At 40.7% G+C, this 12,890-nt stretch overlaps 1 protein-coding gene across 1 annotated transcript in view; it reads right to left on the reverse strand.

The window, feature by feature from the left end:
• The window catches only part of AFF2 (ALF transcription elongation factor 2), a gene marked incomplete at its 3' end in the record, with an annotated part of 338,544 nt that extends 325,866 nt beyond the window's left edge, over nt 1-12,678 (reverse strand). The window contains exon 1 of the mRNA XM_082004365.1: nt 12,457-12,678. Within this exon, the coding sequence (XP_081860491.1) occupies nt 12,457-12,503 (47 nt within the window). The 5' untranslated portion in view covers nt 12,504-12,678. The remainder of the gene's footprint in view (nt 1-12,456) is intronic.
• Nucleotides 12,679-12,890: the final 212 nt, after the last annotated feature.

Consider the following 12,890-nt stretch of genomic DNA (forward strand, 5'->3'; position numbering starts at 1 on the left):
GCAAGAACCTTAAACACAAATAAGAAAACATCTACAAAAATATTATCTGCAGCTCTTTAAAGGTCTACCTGAAAACAACTCCCAGTTGTAACAGCAGCATCCTGTCAATGACACACAATTTAAACGAAAGGAATAAAATACACAAAAAATAAGCCAACATTCTGGCAACAACGAATAAAAATGCCTAAATTTGTAATTTTGCATTAAATATTTAGCTTAAAACCAACAACCATGCATTTGAATTAAGATAATGTTTTAAAAACCACTGGACCCATGACAGATGAATGACAGTTGGACAATTTGATCACAACTGACAATTCACATTTAAGTTCAGAGGAACGCCCAACCTTCACGCGCTCTTAAATAAGCCATAAGTCAACATGCACTTATCATTAAGCAGGCACTTGTGCCCACTGACATTGGCATACTCACAGTACAGTACTGTGTGTGCTTAAATACCTTGCTGAATCTGGCAATACATACACACGTGGTCGCACCGCTAAAAGCCATCATTTTCAGATTTTTGACAGTCACCCCTTGTCACATCCGCCATTTGTTCCTGGATGGGTATTTTCTTTACCAGAACATTTATAGCCCCTCATATTACCCCCCATCAAAGTTGTGACGCAGTCTTAACCACAACTTTGAAAACACACTGACATTATAGTACACAAACATGTACAGAAGATATACACACTCAGACACACCAGGGGATAAAACAGACTGGGAGGAAATGAGGAACTTTATGTTACTGTCTTTTCTAATGAGATAGAAAGTGGCAGATGTAAAGATTTCATTCAACCGACAATCTCTTTTATGATATGAATAAACTACTAAAACAGATTTAATCCTTTATAAAAATTAGATCATAAGAAGCAGACAAAATCACAACTTTATTCAATACGCCATTTTATCCAGTGTGACTAATGCATTATTTGTATGAAGTTAAAGTGGAGCGTTGGAAAGCTATGAAATAAATCAAATGCTCTACTTTATGTAATCTTAACAGACAGATCCCATTAGGATTCTACTATGCATAGCTGTTGGTTAAAATCATTGACCAGTATCCTTATAAATTAATCAACGGAGGTAATGCTGGCTTGGCTGTCATCATTTGCTCCTCATCTACATTTAGAATTCACTTCAACTCTTCAAGTCCTTTGGAATAGGTTTATCAATTCTCTCGCCCTTGCTTCAGACATCCACCTAACCATTAATTGTTTACAGAAGACCTAGTACAATGGAACTGTATCATTTATGTTCCTTTTCTTTCCACAGATATTAGAGCATATATTGACACTGCGTTACAATTAGTCAGAAAGATATTAAATCTTAACCAAACATTCTAGCCTGCCTCAATTTTTTTATGAGACCTTTTATCATTGAAGTTGAATTTGCAGGCAGATTGTGTGAGTTTACACAAGTGAGAATCATTACAAAATCTAAAGTATCCCTGATCTGGTTGAACTGCAGCTGGCAGAATACTCTTGTTATGAATATATGGGAGAAAAAAATCCTTCTAGATATCAGGTTATTTGTGGGCCCTAATGTGTTTTCAAACATATAACTTCTGTGTTATGTCTGTGTACTTTATGCAGTTTCCAGTCATGTTTGTTAGATGTCTGCATGTCATGTACTGCAAGATTCATGAGCAGTCTACCAGGCAAAATTCTCACACAACAGCTTGTCTTGGGTAATGGGGAAAGAACCAGGCAGAGTGAAGTGACAGGAAAGTGTATTATATATTATCCTGAGGAGGATAACACCTAGTCATGGTCTACAATCCAAACATGTTCAAATCCTGCTGATGGGGCTGTATGATTCTGAATGACCACACAGGTGTTTTCCTACACAAATGTCAAAACCTTCTTTAATTAGGTTCCCTTATCTGTGACCGCTCTATGCGCACATTAAAGAACAGTCAGTCTGGGCAAGGGCTGTTTAAAGAGAGAAGGAAAGACTGAGCAGTAACAAAAATATTGCAATAGATTGCACAACGTTTCTGGAGCTCTACCACAGAGTTGGTAAAGGTCATCTTCTCCAGAAATGGAGTGAGAAAGCAAAGGCAGCTCTGGCTAAGTATGTTTCAGAGTTTACTACATCATTGAAAAACTTCAACCGGCTGCAGTGGCCTTTGGCTCAGCCCTCTAGTACAACTTTACTGGCCCACAGACAACTATCAAAGCCACAAAGACAATACTTCTAAGCACGTACACTACTAATAATCTCCCTAATTGCCTTAAAATGATACACAGGATTTCATCAAAGTTCATCCCCTTCTTCAAAAGCCCATTGTTAATGTCAGAACCAAATTCCACCAAGATAATCTATTAAAACACATATGTGCAAGTACCTCCTGCTTTTCTGGGACATAAAAATAAAGACCATCAACTGGTTTTGCTGCCTATTTTCCCTTGAACCTTGAAAGGACCTTCAAATAAAATTTTGTCTCTGTATTTATTTATTTTCTTTACGTCACAAAGATGTACTCTTCCTAGTGCTTGCTAAACACAACACAATAATTTGTATTCCCAAGTGGTATAAATAGAAAATATGCTCAGTCTAATAACATATGTGAAGAAAACCCGTGCCCAGGGTCAACCAACAAAGCAGCAGTCTGCTAAAAAGAAAGGCAGCTGGCTCAAAGAGCAACAATGCTTCTGAAAAAGTGTGGATGCGCTATTCAGTGAAGTGTCCAAGACATGGCGTTTACTTAAGCTACAGCTGCATATACAAAGCTGTTCTATAAGATCCAGGAAGTGACAAGTCTGCTAACTGGAGTAACAAGACCATTCTGTCTCCAAAAGGTCCATGGCCTTCACTGTCCAGATGACAGCAGGGTAAATTATATCAAATATGCAGAGTGTACATAAATTCTGCCCTTCAGAAGGTGTTTCTCTGCTTTGATTAACTTTTCTTGCAGATACGCTCTGCTCAAATCCTACCATTTCTCTTTACTTGGGCTTGCCTTTTCCCTAGTAATATATCTGCCTAGGTTCCTGTCTTGCTCTATCACCATAAACATTCATAAACATTAAGGGACTTAACCTCATCACACCCCTGTGGAACAGGAAAATATACCCATCAGAGTGGGCAAGCAGTGAACTGGAACTCAGCTGACAGCAGTCCTGACCAACGCCGAGTCCTTCTGCAAGTCACTTTGCTCCTCTCTTTCCATTCCCCCACGTATAAGAAGGGGTAATGACAATGACTTCTCTGCAAAATGCCTCCGTCTACCAGTAAAATTCTGAAATGTTATTCTTCTCACTTTGCAAAAGGATGTAAAGCAGAGAAACATAACTCAACATTGCTTCAAGGTCTGTGGCCAGAAATATCACCCCGTTTTTCTAAACATGTGTCTGATATCATCAGCACAAAAGTTGCACCCAACACAGGATCTCAACGCATAGGCTATGCCATAGACAATTTGCATCAACACTGTTTGCTCTTGTAGGTAATGCAGTACAAGCAAGCTAGCTAAGCATACAGCTAGAGTGAAGTTCAGATTAGAGATGGTCAAAAATAGCTCCCAGCTGACCCCCAGGAAGATGAAAAAGTGAACAGAACCACCAGATAAAGGTAACTACACAGCTGGGTCTTCTCTCTCACGCTTTCCACCTGAACAAAAAAAAAAAAAACCAAAACACAACACAAAAAAAGGCAAATCACCAAAGACGTGAATATCATTACCTGACTTTGACAGACACAAAGTGGCTTTCCAAAGGCAGTAAAGCAGCCAGTGGCAGAGCTGGTAAGAGAATCCATGTTCTATTCCTAAATATATATGCACCTTGATTTAGCAAAGTCAAAAAGGACGACAACTCTGCCAAGTATTACCAAAAAAAGCAAGGCAACTTAGCTCCTTCTCCAAGCAACTGCTACCCCCAGCCATTGGCCAATGCCTCAATCCCTTCACCTATCCCTCTTCAAAGGCTTGGTGAAGACAAATGGGCCTTCCAATGTGCAACGAAGCATAAAGTCATGAAAATCAAAGGGCTGCTTTTTGAGTAAATATAAGCTCCAAAGCCATTGTCCTCTCCCACAGAGGAGATCTATGAAAATGCTTACTATAGCATATGCACAGTATTCTTTACAGCTCTGCCTCCCTGCTGACCACCAGCCCCAGGGCCCAGTCCGCTTCCCATTACAATCAGCTTCACCACACCCACTGACTTGTATTGGAATTCTTTCAGGGACCCTAACTAATGAGTTTTTAAACACTTGTAGACAGAGAAGATAATTCCTGATCATTATTCTTCATTGGAAACACCAGGAAGAATGTCATTCCATTGTTCTACAGGAAAGAAACTGGAAGAAAAACCACCCCCACATTCAAAAGAGCCGTCTGAAGTTTTTATACATGAATTAGCTACCCCAAGTTATGGGTGTCTCACCTGAAAGTTCAGGACAGGGACCTAAAAAGTATGCAACCTTCTGAAATTAAGCCCCCTGAAATCATCTCGCACACTGGCCTCTATGCAGACAAAGAGGTCCATAATCAACAGGCATATATTTCTCCAAGTCTTGAATAGCACATTCTCAAATATATTCTACATATTCTCAAATATGGCTACAGACAGCAGCATAGAAACAGACCCACCTAAACACCATATTACTGCAGGATCTTAGTCGCTCTCATGACATGAGACTGTAATAAATGGGAACTGGCAACCTTAATGACATTTTATATTTCCTGATTTTATATTTAAAGCTTTGCATTTGCTTTCTCTACTGACAGTTGTTTGCTTTTTTCCTCACAAGTGAAATCTTGACCTAAACCAGTGATAAAGGTTAAAAAAAGAGCAAGTAGACCTACATAATGGATTGTTACCCTCAGAACTAAAAATATTTTAAATTAAAAATATTCCATTGTGAGACCACCTTCTCAGCACAAATCACAAGCCACCAAGCACTGCTCTTTTTACACAATCATACTTTTAGATGTCTGTCACTTCGTAGGATGCAGATACCATCACCTATCATAAGGGCCTACACTTGAATGACCAAGAAGGAAACTTTTAAACTATGGTCAAATCCTGACAACAGTCTATGCAATGTACCATAAGGAAAAGCACTAGTCTCAGTAGTAAGACATCTGCAGGTTTGAGCCCCAGGCACTGAAAGCAATGTAGAGCTACAGAATCTACTTATTCCACACCACCATGTACACCCACAGCAATAAAAAAATAGCTATTATAGTACTTGTCAAAGCAACAACTGAGTGATTTTTAACTTGGTGCTCTATCTCATTTTCTTCTTTGCTGGTTGTTAATACCCTGCCTCTATAAAAACATATAATTCTGAGTGGGCTATTCATGTCTTACTGGTAGCACCATGCAGCATCTGAGTCAGGAATCTGAATTGCTGACTACAGCTCCTCACTGAACAGGACTTACACACTGTACATAGCAAATGGCATCCCCCCATCCTCTACATTACCTACAATGAAAATCAGCTTCCAGTTATGATATCATCTCCAACTCTCCTTAAACCTCACTATCTCAAATCATCTGGAACAAGGATTCATCGATAATCTCCAGTAAAAAGACGCAGATGAACTGCTGAGGTCACATAAAGAAAAGAAATTACACAACTAAGAGTTTTCTTCTCTCGGTGGCTTAATTTAAACACATTCATGAAATGTCATTAAAATGTGATATAAAGTTTTACAGAAGAAGAGCCTACTGACTAGACCTTTGTTTAACAGTCATAATAATTTACGGTGTAGATCTGCTACGTACGAATTGAAAAACAGCCTCTTCCTGATAAAAGTTTGTAACAGCTGAGAAGTTAACTGCAGGAAGTTTTGGTTTATTCCCTTACCTCAGATCTCTAGTTCTATATTATTTTTTCAGCATTATGAGCCCAACCGTGTAAGCCCATCGTACTGACTGCACTCAACAGCAATCTTGTTGAAATTAAGGAGCAACTTGCAATTCTTTTCAAGTTTCTGCGAGACTAGGCTCCAGCACAGAGTTTTTGAAAACAAACCCCCCAGCTCATTCCCCAGTATCTTCACTCACAACTGCACATTGAATATCACATGCCCTTTGTCAGAATCTTTGGTCAAACAACTATATCATTAGAAGTTATTCAAAATTGAGCTTAAAAGCTACTGACATACACGTTGCCATCCTTCCTCTCATTTTTTATCTCTACAGTTGCCCATTAGTCAGGAATAAGGTAAGTTCTGACCTCTGACCAAAGCTATTAGAACAATTGAAACAAATATTTTTATTACAAAGCATCAATATAGAACATTCAGCAACAATAAAAGGGTGAAAGAGCTGTCTTTTTGAGTCACTCTTGTGACTTCCTGACTACATTGTATTATGAGTGGTCTGGAAGGTTATACTAACTTGACATATTACTGGATTTATTATCTTCTTTTTCAATGCTTAAGAAAGAATTTGTAATATTGCAAAATCCAGAGTTGTGGCACAGTTTCAGTTTTCAGTGTTAATAGATGTTTCATGGCTTTATAAAATCTATTCTGTTAACTGCAACCACGAGAAAAGATTCAAGCTTTCCTCTGTATTTTTCTTTTCTTTCTTCTCAAAAGGCAGCACTAAATTTGAATTAGACAGGTTCAGAATTGGGCTCTGTGGAGTTTTTCCACATGCATAGTATTAGGTGTGTGCAAAGTGCCCTGCTGATCCCAGTCATTGGAGAGTTGCTCCACATTTCATGAAGTCTGCCTTTGGGCCAAAACAGGGTCAAATCCGGGACTCTCTGAAGTCAATTGGGAGCATCTCCATTGACATCACTGGCTACTGGCTCAGGCCCAAGATGGAGGAAAACATGGGTACTTTATGGTATTTATTGATTATATAAATTTAACAAGCATCCAGGAGCCCAAACCCTCAAGTTCTCTACACAAAGAAATTCCACTACCTCAAACTAAAGGCACCAGGGAAATACAGGATGGGGTCTATCTGTTTAGATGCTTATTTCCACCTACTTCATAGGTTCAGTGTATAAAATGTTTCCTACTATTCTTCTAGACTTTTTTTTTTTTAATGAGATTTAATATTTGCATTCTTTCTGGCTGCCCAGTTATTTGTGCAATCATGTAAAACTGCTGATAGATTTCAGGCAAATGAATATGTACTATACAGTCAGAAACAACATCAGTTTCCATTACCAAATACATAGAGAACTGGGGTTTAGTCATTAGTGAAAAATGCGGCACATTTTGGGAGTGATCGAGAACCCAGTTCAGTAAGACTTAACTTGGAATCAGAGTTGTTTCAATAGGACTGCTCTTGTGCTTAAAACTACATACCTGCCTATCCACCCTGCTATATTAAGGCCCACATGATTTTTCTGAGAGCCAATTGCATCCCATCTCGTGTGATGGGAATTTTGCTTGACTCAAATAAAAACAGAATTTGGGCCTCATAACACAAAAAGCATCGCAACACCCCTTCCACTACACTGCAGCATGCAGTCTCAGTCCTAAGAAGCAGAAAAAGACCAGCAGCGTGCACCTATTTTTTTCAGAGATCATTTAGTATATTTATTTAACTTAATACCTTACAGAATGTCACAAATTCCAGGTTGCAGTGATAGTCTTGTCGGACAGACAAAGGGAATAATTCTGATTGACTGAAGGACCTGCATCATAACACCATCTTTTACTCAAAAAGAAAAACCCCAAAAATATAATTGGCATTCACGTACAACGTGCTTAAAAGCTCTGAAGTTCCGCCTGGCTTCAGAATAGCTGAACGGTATCTGAAGTATCTACTCTCCATCCCAACTTGTATATTTTAAAAGTCATTAAATTCTTGAATGAATCATTAGGAAAACAATTCAAATGCTGTTAAACTGATTGTAATTTTGCCTCATAGGATAGATGTGAGCTTAATGTTTGCAAATGGCCAAATTCTTTTAAGATTTACACTCCACGGAGTTCAATATCACCCAGGGAAGAATTACTGAATCAGGATGTACTTCAAGTACAGGTTTTGGCCCAAGATTATTTTTGGTCTTTCTCAGCTGCTTGTTTTGACAGCATCTAATCCCCCTCACCCACCCACCAGCAGACACACAATCTATCCATTTACATTTTCAAAGCAAATTGAAAAGGAAACGTTTTCAAATAATTACTTGGGGATATCTGTAACGCAAATCCAAAAGTAACTGCAATTCAGCTGTAATGTATCTTAAGGAGAAAAAAGGAGAAAAAACTTACAGAAATCCATTCAAAATGTGACTTTCTCCTACACTAATATTCTCACCATCACCCCTAAAAAAATGAAAATAAAAAATAAAAATCAATCTAATTCCCAAAGTGCCTATTTAATCCATTTCACACATTCCCATCAGAAACACAACACTGTTTCCATGTTCAGAAGACCTTTCATCTAGCGAGCTATCATAGACCCTGGTGAAACAACAGTAACTGAGAAGGTCTTCTGCAGAGGCACAAGGCAAAGAGGGAAGGGGGAAGGTGGGTGAAGGAGGGGAAATGGAACTGAAACAGTTCACCTTTGTCTGAAGAGAAGGATTACCCCCTCCAGATTGAGGACTATGTTGGGTGTACACGCTGCTGTGGCGTGCAGTATGTTTTTGCATTCACACAGGAGAGGAACCTGGCCCACAGATGGCCTGTTCTCAGCTTTGTCAGCCACAAACAGACCTTTGAACTTTCTATTTATATAACAGTTTTAGTGAGTTTAAGCCTCTTCCTGTATAACTGGCAGTTTGCTGGTTTTGCTGTAATTAGGCTACTTGTGATACGTAATATGAAGAAGAAAAAACCCGAGAGGCTTGTTTCTCTGCAGTGAGAAGTCTTCCTCACCACAACCACACAGCTACAATGACACTCTTACCTGTTGATCTTATTTCCCTTTGTCAGGTTTTATTTTACAGACCTCAGTGTGCATTTTCCCGCTAAGTATTTTCTCCACTTCCACTTTTTTTAAAGATTGGAGGACTTAAAAAAATATTAATACCAACAACAATAAATGTAACATGAGCCATGAAACTCTCTGCCTTTTTTGTGTTAGTGAGGAGCTATATATTCTGCAGTGGTCGGGTTTTTGTTGGGTTTTGCTGTTTCCCAGCTGCTGATTAATGGCACCACCTTACTCCATAAGCAGGTTCAAATCTAGCCACACGGTCCCAGGACACTTCAAGATTTCATTTACTTGGTTACCACAGACAAGCATGGAAAGTGATTTAAAAGATGAAATTTGATTTTTAACAGCAAGCAGTCCCCTCGGTGCACACAGGCATTCAAGCTTTTCATTATATCTATCTCCCTTCCTTTCTCCCTCATAGAATGGCTCATATGAAATTGCAAGCCCAGGTGAACATGTCTTATTCATCCAGGAATCAGAGCAGACTTTAGGTTTGGCCCTTTCACCTCAGACAGAGTTTAGATTCATTTAAATTGTTTTGGGTTTCTTTTCAGCTTGTCAAGTCTGGCAAAAGATCCACTGGGATATTTGTGGCCTTATTTTACACATTTGACCCCAGTGTTAACGAAAAACCCCACACCAACCCTCAGCTACCCTCCCAACCACATTCTTGATGAAGGTTCAATGAAACACCTCATTTTTATACTACTGTGATCCCTCCTAATATGGGACTATAACAGGCTGATTCTGCAGTTTGTATCAAGACAAAGTTCCCACTAACCATCCGGAATGCCAGGCGAGGATTTAAGAACATGTGTAGTGGCAGCGCACACTGTAACTTTGACAGTTCTTGACAAAATACATTTCAAGAAGTGACACCAAGACGCACCTCTGCTGGAGGGGGGAAAAATTAACTGTATTTTTGCCACCAGCCTCAAACTTTTTGAGACTTATTTCCTGCTATAATGGCAACACATAAAAAGCCTTTACACCTTTTCATCAGATTAAAAAAAAAAATCTCTGCCTGAGCGATAAAATTTTTTTATATATGTATTTCTCAGGCTAACTATGTTTCTGTTGTACTTTGCATACAGATAATACATACAAACACCTACACACACACTGTAGGTCTGAGCTTGCCTTCTTGGCGATTGCAGCACAGATTAGCAGAAGTTTTGGGTTTGCAAGGAATGCAGAAAAAGGGTCTCTAATTGCCTTATAAATGCTTGTGAAACACGTTTTACAAAGGCCAGCTTACAAACAGAAGGAAGGAGGACAGTTTCAAAATAAGAAGGAGCAGCAATTCACACATCATGTTGTATATACTGATTTGTAAATATTATGAAGTAACCATACCACATGGGATTCACAGACAAAAATTGATAAATCTTGATGGGTGAGCATGCTTATTTCTGTGTGTGTAGAGATGATGCATGTATAACATATATTACATATATACACATGCACATATTTATGGATAGATGAGCTAAATTCATCTCTCCTTAAGCAACCACTTGTCGGAGACAGAAATCTTTACATGTACAATAGAATGTATATCAAAAGCTAAATCCAACTTGATCTCTGCAATAAGTAATTGTGTGTGAACACCTATGCCATATAGAGAGTTTGTGTAGGTATCAAACACTTTGCAACGATCAAAGTAAAAATGTTCTTTCCCCGTGGACCCTAAAAACACTAAAACCAATAAATATCACTGTACAAAAGCAAGCAAATGGAATTTCTAGAACAAGTGGCAATATGTTCATATTTTATGGAAAAACAGAGGCACAAGAGTTCCCTTCTTTCTGATGCATGTCTCTAAATCCACATAAAACCATAGTCAAATGAAACTAAGTTATTAAGCAAACATTAAAACTCAATACCTATAATGTGTTTAGTATTTGAACTACACCCACATATCGGGTTGTAACAGCTTCTATTAGATTAATGATGTTACCCACACTATAAATTAGGCAAATTGTATGCAAATATTATTTGAGTAGTAATACGGTGGTTATCAGTTGTCTGCAAAATAAATTAGTGTAGCAGAGTAAAGATAGTGTGGTAGAAGCATAATATTTAATTGAGCACTAATTTTATTGTGATTATTACTTTTAAACAACAACAGTATGGTTATTAAAAGATGTAATACGCTGGTTTATGCAGAGCTGATAAAACACGCACATGATCCAAAATGCCTGCTTACAGATTAATATTGATACAGTGTAATTTACAATTCCAAGGATTTACTCCAAATTGCTGTAAAATAGAACGTGACAGCTACTTGCTTCTGATTATCTTGGATTTGCAACCATAGCTGTTGGACTGTGTTTGGCAAAATGATAGTTATTAACTAAATATATGATCTTTTTCCTAGACATACCTTTATATTATCAACAAAGTAAAGTAAACACCCTGCAAAACATGAGGTCCAAATGCACATGCATACACACATATAATCTGTGTTGACGTTTAGAGATTAGGATCACAAAATACAGTATTTAGTCTCTTTCTTTCTTGGCAAACTGCACTCCAGCCTAAAAGCATTTAACAAAGCAGTAACCAACCACTGTATTTCACCGTTAGTGAAACAGTTGCATAGTTAAAGAATTACATTTGCTAAATTGAGAAGTAAAGAATCAATAAGACCAGTCAAAGAATAAGCATAATCTCATTAACCAGCCAGGGAAGTGACTAAATACCTACCCAAATTCTAACTTTCCCAGCTACTTGTCACCCACCGAAAATTCCTTAACATTCACTTTGGTAACAAGTTTACGATACACTCAAAACAGATGCATCGATCTTTTCAAGATATGCACCTATTTGCAGAGCAATATAAACCTAAATTCCCACTCTTAAAAAAAAAAAAAGAAAGAAAGGAAAGAAAGAGGCAGAGAGGAAAGAGGGGGGAAAAAAAAAAGAGACCTGTTACAATATCACGGGGACTGATCTTCCCACTTCCCAAACTAACTTCAATAACGCTTCATCCAAAATAGGAAACCGTAAAAAACAGCAACAGAAACCCCCACACTGGACAGGGCTCCAGTTGAACTGTGCCGCACAGCAAAACTACGGTTGCTTTTCTCCCCGTGAAAGGAATATTGTCACTGACAGCAGTAAACACATTAGCAAAGCCGCGATCCCGGGGAAAACATCGCCCCTCCACACCGCTCCCCTGCTCGGGCAGAGGGGCTGCTGTTGCCGTTGCTATTGCAGCCGGCACCCCGGCACATTTCAGCGCTCTCCCTGCCTCTCCTCCCTCTCCGGCCAACTTCGCCCCCGCCGCCGGCGGACCGCCAGCTGCTCGCCACCAGCCGGGGCCGGCAGCGCGGCCGCGGAGCGCGGCGGGAGCCGGGCGGCCCCGGCGGCAGCTGCCCCGGCGCGGCTCCCCGCGGGCGCAGCGCGGACCCGCTCCCCGGCGGGCACCGGGCACTTCGCCCCTCAACAAAGGCTAACGCACCGGCGGAGCGAGCAGGGAGGAGAGGAAGGAGGCAGCTGTTGGAAGGAGAGGGGTGGAGAGGCAGAGGGAGGAAAAAACCCAAAACAAAACAAAACAAACAAACAAAAAAAACAACCAAAAACCTACCACTGCTGCTCTAAGTCCCAGTCCCTGAAAAAGTCGAATAGGTCCATAACGATCTGGTGGGGAGACTCAGAGAAGTGGTGCCCCCTCCCCGCCCCGCGCCGAGCCGAGGCGAGCCGAGCCGAGCCGGCGCGGCTAGGGCTGCCCGGCCGGCATGGGCAGCGGCGCCGCGGGGAGCGGCGGCCGCCGCGGGGCCGCGCGGAGCCGCCCGGGGCTCGCGGAGCGCCGCCGCCGCCGCCCGCTCCGGCCGCCGCCAGCAGCGCGGCGCGGCGCGGCTGGCTGCCTGGCTGGGAGAGGCAGGCACGGCGGCGGCGGCGGCCCTGGCGCACGCACACACACACACTCGCACACACACACACCCTGCACACCGCGAGGGGAGGAGCCGGGGCGGCCCGAAGCCGCGGCATGGAGCCGCCGCGGCAGCAGCGCCGGGATCT

The sequence above is a fragment of the Phaethon aethereus genome, assembly GCF_964289735.1.
Source record: "Phaethon aethereus genome assembly, chromosome: 10".
NCBI lineage: Eukaryota > Metazoa > Chordata > Aves > Phaethontiformes > Phaethontidae > Phaethon > Phaethon aethereus.